This window comes from Mytilus galloprovincialis, chromosome 2 (genome assembly GCF_965363235.1).
Source record: "Mytilus galloprovincialis chromosome 2, xbMytGall1.hap1.1, whole genome shotgun sequence".
NCBI lineage: Eukaryota > Metazoa > Mollusca > Bivalvia > Mytilida > Mytilidae > Mytilus > Mytilus galloprovincialis.
In genome coordinates this window covers 47,404,611-47,418,811 of record NC_134839.1, presented here as the reverse complement: position 1 = coordinate 47,418,811, position 14,201 = coordinate 47,404,611, and the positions used below count along the sequence as shown (strand labels likewise).

At 30.4% G+C, this 14,201-nt stretch overlaps 1 protein-coding gene across 2 annotated transcripts in view; it reads right to left on the bottom strand.

Annotated features, from left to right (window-relative positions):
- Window positions 1-14,201, bottom strand: part of LOC143063716 (citron Rho-interacting kinase-like) — a 71,976-nt gene that overhangs the window by 22,687 nt on the left and 35,088 nt on the right. For both annotated transcript variants that reach the window (XM_076236040.1, XM_076236041.1), the window contains exons 20-33: window positions 13,420-13,995; window positions 12,827-13,091; window positions 11,699-11,875; window positions 11,188-11,262; window positions 10,565-10,681; window positions 10,082-10,191; window positions 9,451-9,534; window positions 9,090-9,225; window positions 7,751-7,855; window positions 7,195-7,335; window positions 6,522-6,632; window positions 4,692-4,854; window positions 1,606-1,845; window positions 1,043-1,223 (exon numbers count right to left, since the gene is read on the bottom strand). In XM_076236040.1, the coding sequence (XP_076092155.1) occupies window positions 1,043-1,223; window positions 1,606-1,845; window positions 4,692-4,854; window positions 6,522-6,632; window positions 7,195-7,335; window positions 7,751-7,855; window positions 9,090-9,225; window positions 9,451-9,534; window positions 10,082-10,191; window positions 10,565-10,681; window positions 11,188-11,262; window positions 11,699-11,875; window positions 12,827-13,091; window positions 13,420-13,995 (2,481 nt within the window). The remainder of the gene's footprint in view (window positions 1-1,042; window positions 1,224-1,605; window positions 1,846-4,691; window positions 4,855-6,521; window positions 6,633-7,194; window positions 7,336-7,750; window positions 7,856-9,089; window positions 9,226-9,450; window positions 9,535-10,081; window positions 10,192-10,564; window positions 10,682-11,187; window positions 11,263-11,698; window positions 11,876-12,826; window positions 13,092-13,419; window positions 13,996-14,201) is intronic.

Genomic DNA, 14,201 nt, shown 5'->3' with positions numbered 1-14,201 from the left:
GAGTACAAATACAGCTGATATTTAAAGACACTCAACAGTTATTCTCTTTATCCTGCAATTAAATCTGTATGTTGTTTGTGCTTTAAAAGACACAAAAACTCTAATATTTTGCATTTATTTTCGATTTAAAATCCCTTAAGGCCAGCATATTAATATTAACATCACACATTCAGCTACAGACTGGTTCGCAAAAAAGAATCTTGAATGGTCAACAATAATACATCACTCAAGGTGAACAACTAATTTCGACAGTAAAAACAAATAACAAAACATTATCCAATTTGAAACAGAAGTGTACGAGTTGTCCTATGCTTCAGAATTTTAAACTGAACTTGACGTTCACTTAACATGCATGCCGAAATTGACATGATTGATTTGGTTACACATGTACACATTCAAATTTTGAAATCGACTATTGTCATGGAAGAACATACTGCTGTTCATGTTTGTCTATTATCAGAAAATTGGTTTAATTCTTATTGTTCGAAAGAAATGTTTGAAAACGAACAGAACATGTAAAAGTAATCGTTAGTTCGCATAAGGTCAAACAATACGTCATTGGTATGCGACTGCAATACAAATTCTGAGGTCACGCAGGTTCATACAACAATAGTCAACAGCAATACACAAACGTAGTGCGGCAGTGGTCAGAATTTTACAGCGATACCTGTATAGTATACAGATACAGTGATATCCGTAGGGCTGTATTTGTGTAGTAAAACGCCCAATTGCAGGATAAATATATATATAATGTTTCAGCATATTTTATTATAAAGTGTACAATCTAAATAGAAATGAAATTTATAAATAATGAATTACTAATGTACTGTTTTTGCCATATAGTTATAAAATCAAGCAGGTATGAAAAATTATATGTTTACATGATGTCATGCCTAATATATCACAGACCTTGAACAAATGGCCCTAAAACACAATGCACCATGTTTTTTCTTGCTTTGAGTCAATACATATTTTCTTTTTAAATAAAATAATAAAAAACATTAAATAAGAATTCACAAATATACATAATAAATCAGTTTACCTTGGAACTTTGAGCCATCCTTCCATTTTGATAGGGACATCGGAAACTATTGGTGAATACCTGTGACTAGACTGTTCTACCTGACCCATAATGCTTGAGAATTGTTGGATATACTCTGTTGGCATGCCACAATTATCTTTAGCAGATGACACACATTTAGGATGGCATATCATGCCACATTCTGAAAAAATTTATTCATAATACATTGGTGAAGCATGTACAATGTCATATCTCCCAAAAGTTCAATCTTGTCATTATCAAAGTGTGGTGAGAGTCGACTCATTCTCCTACAGTTATTTCCATACAACTTTATTTCTGACATTCCATTTTCTTATCAAAATACAAACATGTTGACCTTTGTTGAATTGGCAGCCCTTTAAAATACTTGTTTAACTGATTTTTCTTCTATCTCAAATAGTCAAATGTGCTATTATCAAAAATATACAAAACAAATTTAAAATAATGAAAAGTCAATAAAACGTTTTGTTGTTCAAATTCCTGTCTTATTTTGTCCGGACTTGCGATAGTCACATGAGCCCACTAGGTAAATTTAATTTCCCTACCTTGACACTTAGATGCCTGCTTGACAAATGGAACGCTCCCTAAACACACACCACACTTAGTGGCTCTAGAGTTTAACCCTGTAACAAATCTATGTGGAATCTTATGATGCATTCTCTGATGTGTCGAGTTGTAATTCATGGTGGCAGCTCTTTTGACACTTGGTGTAAGAAGTCCAAGGTTCACTGCTTTCTTCACTTCAGGGGTGATGGTGTCCGTTAAAGGTCCTTTTAATCGTAATACTGTAAAATAATTAGAATTATTCATAACATTAATTCATTTAAGTTTCAACAATCATTCAGAAAATCTTTATACAATACAATATTCATAGTTTGACCAAAATCTTATGTTACAGATAACTTCAAAATATAATCAAGTCCTGTTTACTTAATTTTATATGTTGAAATATTCAAACTAAAGATGTCAAACATGCTTTATTACATTATACCACTGATCCTTGAATTAAAAAGTAAGTAGAACCATGTATATCTGTTAGAAACATATCTTGTCAATGTGAAATTTAATTTGAATGGCTAACTTTTTTAAACCCCAATTTTAATGAAAACTTGAACTATAAAGTTGAATTAATTTGGCCTATGCAAATACAAAATAGATTGATGCTATCCATTAGTCTAGTACAGTGATTGCATATAAACTTAATAGGTATCATTATAATGTTTATTTGAAAATAATCCCCTTTCCATTATGTTTCCCCAAAATAACAATTCCCAAATCCATCCATCCTGTCACAATGTATTATAAATATTGCTCCATAGAAATAAATTTTCTCTAATTCTGTATTCATTTAAATTTGTTCTTACCACTCATATATTTTAATAAATCCAAAGTCAATCAAATTTGCATCTTGTAATTTTCCTCTCCACAACTATTTGAAACATTACATTTTTTTTTTTCATTAGAGAAAGAGATTCTACCACTTAAAACTAATGACTACAGCAATTATCCAATCTTGAATGTCAAATTTTCTTATTTTAAAAATCTCAGCAAGTCTCTATTTTAAAGTTTGAAATATAACTACTAAAAGAGTATAAATATTTTGTTCAACGTGAAGAACCTGTATTTATACATTTAGAAGAGAATTTACTTTACCCATAACCTTCTGGTTTTATTCAAGTATTTTAAAACCTCAATATTCAATGAATAATTCATGACACTGAGGGCTATATTGAAGTTTATGGACAAGATGGTCTTCTCCAACAACAGAATACTTTTTTGTGGAGTTGAACAACTGTTGCTTTAAATGCCATTATGACAAGAATATTATAGCATATTCAAACAAAGAAGGGTTGTATTTTTACCATGAATACAAACTTATTTTTAAACCAAATTTATTTGTAATATAAATCAACACATTTGTTGTAGTAATTGCATATTTTAAGTCAACATTTTAGTATGTCAGTACATAAATTCTGTTTGTGAACCTTAAATTGTTCTTCCTACACATTTTCATAATTTCACAGCCACAATTTCAAAGGGAAGGATTTGAAGTGTCATAATAATAAACCCAACTTAAACTTTAACCCACAGAAGTGGACTAAGAACACCTTTACTAATAAATAACATTGAAATGCATGTTTTCACTATATACAATGTCCTCGCAAGGTTATCACATTCATGAGAACTTTATATATTGAATTCAATCTTGGATATAGGGTAAAACGTATCCAAATATAATTGGGAGGAGTGATATGACATGATCTCAGCACATTTGTTTGTTTCTGTGAAATTCTTTATATGATACATACATGTATAATGTTAACTGTAATTTATGTTGTTATTAGAATAATTGGCTTCTATATTTTATTGATTTAAGTACAACGTATGGAATAATAGGATATGTTTTTTTTTAGCTTTCTAAGCACCCACTACCAAAAGCAGTTTCAATCTGGATTATAATATGTTATACTTACTTGGTGCTAAAGACAGTTTAAATATCATTTATTTTAAACACTTTACAAATATACAAATACAAATCACTTATTCCCTGCTCTGATGATCAACTTATTGAAAGGTATAGCCAGTGCAGGAGATTAAAAGAAATGGAAAACACTGTGGTATCATTCAACAGTGCTGTGATAAAATTTGATAGTACACGTGTACTGAAAATCACAGGGATAAATCACTTTGAGAGAAGACAGTTTTCTGTATGGCCCTGTAAATATATGTACAAATTAATTTTTAAACAAACCAAAAGGAGCTCACAGCCACTTGAATCATATTTCATCCAACCCAAAAGTTTTCAATTTTCATCCTCAAAACTTTTAAGCTTATCTCATGGCAATTAGTTTTTCGTGAAAACATCTTTCCAACAACCTAGAACTGTGCTCACAATAGAAACCTTCAAACCACAGAAACTGTGCTATCCTTTTCACAATCATCCCAATTTTACTTTTTAAATACTAATATTAACACAAAAACTGAAAACTTTCTTACTTGATATAACCTTGTAACATTTACCTATGATAAGAGATCGAATATCCGTAATTACACCCCTAACTATATTTATGTTAACCAATTTCATAAAAGTGGCTTATTGCTAATTGCAAATAAACATTGATGATTAATTGACTTTTCCAACATTTTACACTCAATCTTAAAAGATGATACATAATGGTCTCCATGTGAACTGAAAATATGATCTCTGTTTCTTTTTATCTAGTTTTCAATTTATTTTTGACAATAGATTTTCCTTTAACTTTTGTAAGTTATTAAATGGGTCCATAGACTTTCAATACAAAAACCTAAAGTCATGGACCTCATCTACTTGAAAAATTTTAAAATACGCATATTGTCCTATCAAATTATATATAATTATCTGCCCTTAAATTTTGAATTTTAAATGTTTCTGTTGCATATCAAAGGATACTTTGTAAAGTATTTTTTAACAAAAAAAGTATTTCCAACATCAGGAGGAAAGATCAGAGAAAGACACCAGAAACCTGATCTACTAAATATAATACTATTATTCTTGCAACTTTTTTCTAAACAACATCAAAGGAATAAAAATAAATTTCGTAGAGTAAATCATGCAAATATAGAACAATAAAACTATTGTAACAATGCTTACAATCTTGTGCTTGTGAATAATTTTCTTGTCTTAGTCTTTCGTTCTGTTCCTGAAGTCGTGCATTCTTCTTCCTCTCCTGATCAAGAGCAGCCTGTAGATCTCCACATACATTCATCACAGGACTAATGGTGTCTTTGCCTTTATTACCAAATAATTTGCCAGTCTGATGAAAATAGTCGAAAAATGGAAATTATACGTTTGAAAAGTTATCTTTGATATGTTGAGTACAATACATCAACTGAAGTTAACTGTAGTTTATTTCAAGGTGATAATATTTTGTGGTTTTCTTTTTAATCTTTTTTTCTCTGAAGTTATTATTGTTTCGGCGGTTGTAATTTCATTGAATCTTCTTGTACTAAAAATTAATTTAAGACAACTAAATTCTGATTGAACATTAATTTCTGCTGGAACATTAATGACGAAAACTTCTATATAAAAGGCTGACCACACCCTATACCTCACATGCATGAACCACATCTACATGATGTGCATCTTTGTCTAGTATATATGATTTAAATATTTTTGTCTAGTTATCTTAAATGTGCAAAACTACAAGTCTAATAATTAAAAGTAAAAATTTATTTTTAATACCAAAAGACCTCTTTGTCTTCATTGTATTTATGTATATTTTGTTGATAAAAAAAACTGTAAATATGTGCAAATACATAAACATATAAAAAAAACTGTAACATCTTAGTTTTTTTATTCCTGTTGCTGACACAAACAGAAAAGCATTTGAAAGAGCAGTAATTCAACACACCAAATTTGCAAAGCTTTGCAACTCTAAGGCAATGCAAAAAAGACAGCTGGTTTGTCCTAACCCTGTCTAATATGTTAATACCCTCGGGGTCATTTTTTTTCTCTCTCATACAGATGATTTCATTATCATTCTTAAAGCTTAAAGTTTAAAATAGCTTACATCACAATATGGATCAAGATTTAATGGGACCAATTTATTTTTAACTTGTTCCCTAGGAAAAAAACTCTGTTGAGCAAAACTGTATATGCTTTGTTTGATTTTTTCGCCAAAAAATAATAAATACAAAAATAAAATTCCTGCCTGCCAACCCTTATATGTACTTAAATTCAAGGTATATTAAAATAAAAGTTTGTTCATTGGACACCACACCCTGCACTTACTATCACATTTCCATATTTAGTAAACTGTGAAATCTAAGTCTAAACCCTAAACTTGCATATATTTATATTAAAAAGATCACACCATAATCAACATATGAACTTTTTCAAGTTGATGTAACTTCAACTTCATGATGAACTACCTTACACCAAAACATTAACCTGATATGGCCAATCAAATTAGTGTTTTCTTAGTGCTCTGTCAGTACAAAATAGCTATGAATATGCAAGCGGTATAAAATTTCTGATTATTATGTCATACTTACATCATTCTATAATAAGAATAACAATATTCATTTTATTTGAATTATAACAAAGTTCATCCATTTACCTTTTACCTTATACATTGGAAAATTAACTATTGTTGTTGAGTACAATACATTCATCTGTACTATACACTACTTTTTTTTTATCAAATGACTTTTATTAAGTTGCCTTTTTTTTTAATTACAAGATTCCAGTTGCAAGAGGGTCTTTCCTAAAAGAAGCTGTATTTACATTCAATAATTCAAAAACATCTTTACTTATCAAATATTGTATCCAGAAATCGTTGCTAAAAATCTATAGATTGATCTTAAATCAACACTATTCAAAATATACACTGTAAATTCATCCAGTTGCACTATTCACATAAATAAAAACCTTGCAATAGTTGAGAATGTACAGTGACTGTTAGTGAAATAAATGACAAACCTTCTTCTTTTTGCCATTATTTTCTTTATATAATTCCTGCAGATAATCTATTAACTTCATTTGTTGATTTAAGGTACTTTCAAATCTGTATTTATCTAAGAAATGTAATCCCTGAAACAACAAGTATATACCACATACTAAAAGGAAGGCAAGAATACAAAATGCACAATATAATGGTGAAATTGTTTCCAATGTAATAAGGAATGCATGTAAATTTAAGGAGCTTATTATCTGAAAGTACAAGTGCTGTCAAGGAAATGTTCAATTACTTAACTGTTCAGGGAATGTAAACCCTGAAAATACCATTTCATCTTAACTGTTCAGGACATATTTGCCCTTAAATTACAGAATACTTTAATATCATAGAAATCTTGACTCATTAAATCTTTAACTCTCTACTAATGGGTATATTGACTGAAATTACTAAAACAAATGTCTTTTAAGGTAAATAATTAACAACAGACTCCTAAAAACAGTGTACTAACTTGGAAGAGTTAACCCTGAACAAACTTTTGAATCACCCTGTACTATTTAAGTCATTTCCACCAAATTAGCATTATTAACTGAACAATATGTCCTATCAAAAGAAAAACGGAAAAGATATTACAGTAGTATAGAGGAAATAACTTGCAGGAGAGTTCTGTTTTTATAAAAGATAATTCTATAAATATACCTGTAATGCCTCTGCAAAATTTTCCAGATCTACTTTCTCTCCAAATATCATTTCAAATTTGTCCATAGCATCTTCAAGTCCATGTTTAAGCTTCAGGCTTTTCTTCCTTAATTCTTGATTTTCTGTTATCAACTGGGATATCTGGTGGAAAAAAGTATGCCTTTATTGTAAACTATTGATCATTATAACACGTAATTCTATATAATTTAAATATGTTGATGATGTTCATATGACAAAGTTTTTCCATTTTATAAGTTGTTTGAACGAACATATAAAGCTGATATGGAAATGTGCATACCAAAAATCAAATGGCAACTAAAATAAAATTTATTCTGAAGTAGAATCAGTTTTGATAACTTCACTTTTCAATTACTAATGTTTTATTAATATTAAAAGTGTTTCCCTTTATTTGAGCTTTGATCCTCAGTGATATTTAAAAAAAAATATGAATATTAAAGAAGGAAGTGTACTCAACTATCATAAAAAGATAACTTTCTACATGATCTTTTCATAAATAACTGTACTACAGTACTATATATATTTTACATCTATTTACCTCTTCTTTCAATGTCCTTTTGTCGTCTGCTTCCACTTCCATCAAACGTTTGTAATTGTCTGATGACATTTCCCTTTTCTGTAGCTGTTCACGTAACTGACCAATCTAAAATAAGTTTGTTTTATTATGTAAGTGATTTTGTCTATTCATTTTGTGCATACCAATTTGCATGAATTCCAAGATTTTATGGTTTTAACAAATCATGCAAACAAAAAATTTAAAAAATTAAGGTTTTGTCGAATATGTTAACTCATGAATATAAGTAACCTACAAATGATTACAAATCCTATGTCAATTGAACTTGTATTATCTTTTAAAAATTAAAATCACAAAAATACTGAACTCAGAGGAAAATTCAAAACGTAAAGTTCCTAATGATGACATAAACTATGACATGAACATAGGGATAATACCTGATTGATTGATGGCTTCTAAATGTAAAGTGACAAACATTTGATGAACTTGAACAAACTACCAATATAAAATGTTGTAATTCAACTTGATTTTTTATTGCAAAACAAGAATGTGTCCAAAGTACACGGATGCCCCACTCGCACTATCATTTTTCATGTTCAATGGACCGTGAAATTGGGTAAAAAACCTAATTTGGCATTAAAATTATAAAGATCATATCATATGGAACATGTGTACTAAGTTTCAAGTTGATTGGACTTCAACTTCATCAAAAACTACCTTGACCAAAAACTTTAACCTGAAACTCCCACTTTCATTTATTATGTTCAGTGGACCGTGAAATTGGGGTCAAAAGACTAATTTGGCTTTAAAATTAGAAAGATCATATCATAAGCAACAAGTGTACTAAGTTTCAAGTTGATTGGACTTCAGCTTCATCAAAAACTACCTTGACCAAAAACTTTCAACCTAAAACTCCCACTTTCTATGTTCAGTGGACCGTGAAATTGGGGTCAAAAGTCTAATTTGGCTTTAAAATTAGAAAGATCATAGCATAAGCAACAAGTGTACTAAGTTTCAAGTTGATTGGACTTCAGCTTCATCAAAAACTACCTTGACCAAAAACTTTAACCTGAACGGACGGACGCACAGACGAACGGAGCCACAGACCAGAAAACATAATGCCCCTCTACTATCGTAGGTGGGGCATAAAAAGTTTTACATACACATCTTTTGCTCTCTATTATTAAGAATTTTTTTAATTTTTTTATAGCCATTATTTCTTGGTGAAATGACTAAAATTTTGTTATAATAACACATGTATTCAAATTTTTCTTTAAATCCTTTGCACCCAGGTAAGAGTTAATTACGTTTAAAGTTCATACTGATTATATCTTCAAGAAAGCAAACCCCTGAAAGAACTCACCTCTATATTATATTTTTGTGCTGCTCTGTTGGCCTCCCACACTTTGTGATTTAACTCTTCAACTTCAGCTTTATGTAAAGCCTTTGACTGTTGTACCTGCTCTTTCATTTTGTGCATTTTCTGACTAGCAGATTGCCTACAATATCAAAATAATAATAACTTATATAACGATATTATACTGGTACCGGTAAAGTATAGTTAATGTGCTTATAACAGCCTTGGTTTGCTATCTTATTGATGTATACCCCAAATCTTCTTTCATTCATTCTCATTACGTCATTATATATTTCTTTACTACTTGTTGAATTAAATATTTGTTTTTCAAGTTGTGTACATGTGAAGATACACAAAATTGACTCACTTTGCCTGTTCTAATGCATGAATTTTCTGGGTCGTTCCTTCAATTTCATCTTCTCTTTCATCAACAGCTGTCTCAAATGTTTTCCTATAAAGACAATTAAAACATTAAAAGTATTCACAAAATGAGAGAAATCAGAATATGGATATGAATATAATGAGAACAAATTAAAAATATATCAAAGTAGATTCTGCAAAGTGGTTTGACAAGGATGGAGGAGGGAAAATTTTGACTGCCAATGGCAAGAATGGCATATTTTGGTTATTGGCAGAATATTTGCAAAGCAACAGGTCACCTACAGATCCCTAAGATAGTTGAAGCAAGAGTTTATTAATGTGCAGAGATTATAGCCATAAGATTTAATGGCCACATTCCAGCTAGACTTAGCTGCTTATTTATAACATCAGCTTCATTTATTACTGTGATTTCAATTATTTTCATGGGTACTAATTTGAGTAGAGATTTGATTTTGTGGTTTTGGCTGCATACAGGCAAATAGAAATTTTTAAATTCATTGAACATTTGAATTTGTGGTTAACCTTTATCAACAAAATGCATGAACAATTATGAATCCACAGAACCTGGCATTTGTATCAGAAGTTAAATGCTGCTTATGATGAAACATGTTTCTTACTTGATATTATCCCATTCCACATGTCTTTCCTCATTTTCTGTATTAATGGCTTCTAAATCTTGTATTTGCTCTTCAAGTTCTCCACATATCAGCTGTAGTTTTTCTGCTTTCTGTTAAAAATCAAGTGTTTTATTAATAACCAGAGAAACAATTACATAGATAGGTGTATATACATGGAGGCACCCTATAAAAATGCCAAACCTGCCTATCATTTCAATAAAATATTGCTTTTATAATAAACCACCTCTGCATTTTCTTTAAACCTTCCAACCCTCTGCATTCATCTGTGATATGCCTTATAAAATAGGTAAATTTACATTTCAAAAACCATCAAAGTTAAGGATTTTATTCATCAAAATCCTTCAATAAAAAGTTTTATATTTCAGCACAAATCACAAATGCAAATATAAAAAAATTTATTATTGCAAACCTGATCTTGGCACATACTCCCAAAATCCTTGAAAGCTCCTTTACACAACATACCGTGATTTCAAGTTCCAACTGATGTTCCTTTTGCTGTAAAGTATCTTTTAATGTCTGTTTTTCCATAAAGGCTGAGCTTTTCTCTCTCTGGAGTTTACTCATTTTTTCATCTTGCTCCTAAAATTAAATAAGTATATGAAACAAACCCAATTTGGACACTTTAAAAGAGCAACTTTAGATTGATAAAAACAGATTTTTCACTTAAAACAATGTCAATTAAAATTAACCCTTTTTTGTTAAATATAATTATCAAAATCAAGTTCAATTTTCTGTTAAAATCCACAGTGCCTATATTACAATCCTTCCAAAAGTCCCCAACAACAACCATATTCATTCTTATATCTCTGGTGGATAGTTATTTCATTGGCAATCATACGGTATCACAGTATTTTATACATTCTTTGAGAATTTATGCAAACAGAACATCAAATGAACATTTATAAGATCATAAAAGACCAATATAACATGTTGAAAAACTAAACTTCCGTTTTAACCCACTCACAATCACTTATAAAGGGAATAGCTTGAAATGAACTTTGTTGTGTGGTTGCCTGTCAAATACTGCAATAAATGATTACATTTTACACAGATCGATGTTATAATAAACAGTAACTATATTTTACCTTAATATGTCTATTCAATTTGTCTCTCTCAGACTTCAATACATTAACTTCATCATCATTATCTGGGCCTGATGTCTAAAATTAGAAAATATTATTGAAAAAATAATAAAAAAATCTTAATAAAATCAACAACTTTCAATATCTTATAAAATACCTGCAACGTGTGTTAGAATAAAAAAAAAAGGAAATATGTGTAAACAATTTCTTTTCTGGAAACTTATATTTACTAAAGTTATATTAATTCATGTACAAAGGACCTGGGAAGGTAACATGAATTTGCCACTATTGGTGGGTGGTGGGTGTGAAATATTTTGCTGTACAAGTTATATAATGTATGCAAGTCTGACATATTGTATATATGGATGGTTATTCTGTTTCCAAAGTGCCTTCCATGGATACCACAAATGTACAATAAACATTATCTATAGTGCAATGCAATACAAAAAGATAAAATTCAAACAAACAAAAAATACCCCAAAAATTAACATGGCATGAAGGTCTCAAAGTTTACCTCTAATTTGTGAAGTTTAAGTTGTAATTCTCTAATATCTGATTCCAGTCTCTCCCTCATACTTTTCTCCTGTCTCTGTGTAGCAGCCAACAATGACCTAGCTTCACTCAGTGCCAAGTTAGACTCCTCTAGTTCCTGCCGCACCTCCTGGATAGCTTCTTCATGACTTTTTCTTTCCTACAACAATAAGAGTTGATTTGTTTGCAGGAGGCTTAACATAAATAGGCAACAACTCTATTAATAGAGATTCAATAAAGACTCTTCTTACAGCAAAATCTGATACATTTTTATACCATTGATAACCAACTAATCAGAAGTACATCAAAATTTCTACTGTAGTTTTACCAGTCATTGCATTAGTAACAGGTCAGATGTGTACCAGAAAATGACTTACTCAATTAAACATGTCTATCAGGGCCTTTTATAGCTGACTATGGGGTATGGGCTTTGCTCATTGTTGAAGGCCGTACGGTTACCTATAGTTGTTAATGTTTGTGTCATTTTGGTCTTTTGTGGATAGTTGTCTCATTGGCAATAATACCACATCTTCTTTTTTATACTATATGATATTTGATAAAATTGAGAATGGAAATGGGGAATGTGTCAAAGAGACAACAACCCGACCAAATAAAAAAACAACAGCAGAGGGTCACCAACAGGTCTTCAATGTAGCGAGAAATTCCCGCACCCGGAGGCGTCCTTCAGCTGGCCCCTAAACAAATATATACTAGTCCAGTGATAATGAACGCCATACTAATTTCCAAATTGTACACAAGAAACTAAAATTAAAATAATACAAGACTAACAAAGGCCAGAGGCTCCTGACTTGGGACAGGCGCAAAAATGCGGCGGGGTTAAACATGTTTGTGAGATCTCAACCCTCCCCCTATACCTCTAACCAATGTAGTAAAGTAAACGCATAACAATATGCATAATACATTTAAGCAAATTTCAACACCATCAAATGAATCCTCTGAAAAAAATTTGATGTTCAATCAAAACAAACAAATAATGGTCTAGATAGCTTCTATAAATTGTTTTTAAGATGTTTTAACAATATGCAAATATGTACCTACACAATTAGATCCAGATAAAAATAATCTATCTATTAAACATTATACACTGTACCTTCTGGAATCTTTCCTCTACATGTAAGACATCTTTTTTAGTGTCTGTACTCTGTCTCTGTTTTTTTTCTAGGTCACGGTTCAGTTCTGACAACTTGACCTCTGTTGACCTTTTCTCCAGACGTATTCTGTCTAATTCTTCCATTAGACTTTTAATCTTTCCATCTTTCTTGCTGATTTCTTTAGTCTGTTCCTCAAGGTTTCTTAGTTTGATTTCTAATTGTTCCAATGTTTCTTGCTGTGTCTTTATTTTACTTTCTAAATATCTGGCAAAAAAATTCCAAATAAATTATGGTATATATGAAGCTTTTTGCATTTAAAATTTAAAAATGAACCAAATGAAAGTTTCAAGTTGGTGTAATTTTCTTTTTTTTCAACTAAAACATTTACTTATCATCCATTTCATTTGCATATTTACATACCATAACCTCAGGGTTTTTTTTATGAAATGCATTATAAATTAATATAAGACAATTAACACTTGTAAAGTTATCCCATTTTCAAAAGCCATCCCTGGATTAATTGTATGCATAATGGAGATGTCTTAAAAATATCAGTCTGCTTATAAATATGAATTATTAAATCATTATTTACTTGTTTTCTTGTTGGAGATCTTCTGCATCTTCTACCTTGTTCCATCGTTTAGAAGATAATATTTTCAAATCACTTAAATCTTTCTCAAGATTCTGCACTTTAATTTCTAAACTATCTCTTTCATGTTTGAATTTATCGGCAGCTTCAGCCTTTTCAGCTGTCTGTTCAAGTTCTTTCACTTTCAAATTTAATCTGTCTTTTTCTAGTTTTATTCTCTGAAATTCTCTTTGGCCATTTTGCAATTCCTCCACTTGTTTTTCAAGACGATTTACTGCATCTTTTGATCTTTTAAAAGAAGTTTCCAGAGTGTCATTCTCTAACCGTAAATCCCGGACTTTTTTATCCAAGTCAAATTTCTCCTTCTTACACTGATCCATCTTTTCTTGAACACTGTTAAGTTTTTCTATATTATCTACAACTTCTGTTTTTAATCGAGAAATTTCGTCAGTTTGATCGTTGGAATGTTTTGATGTTAATTTCAGCTTCTCTATTTCTTCTTCCAGTTCCCTGATTTTAACCTTTAGATCACGATTTTGTTTTTCAAGCTCTGCAAATCTTTCATTGGAAAGTTTAGTCCTATAAAATAGCAGTTTAACTTTAAACATACAAAATTTTTTCAAAAGAATGAAATTTCATTTTAGTCACTGCATTTCTTTAACATTTATTACATGAAAGTTATAGTAACAGAAGGTGTACTATGTCAATGTAGAGCTGCATTTTGTCATTTCAATGTTTTTTTTAAAAGAAAAATATATTTCCGCATACCTGTGCATATTTTCATG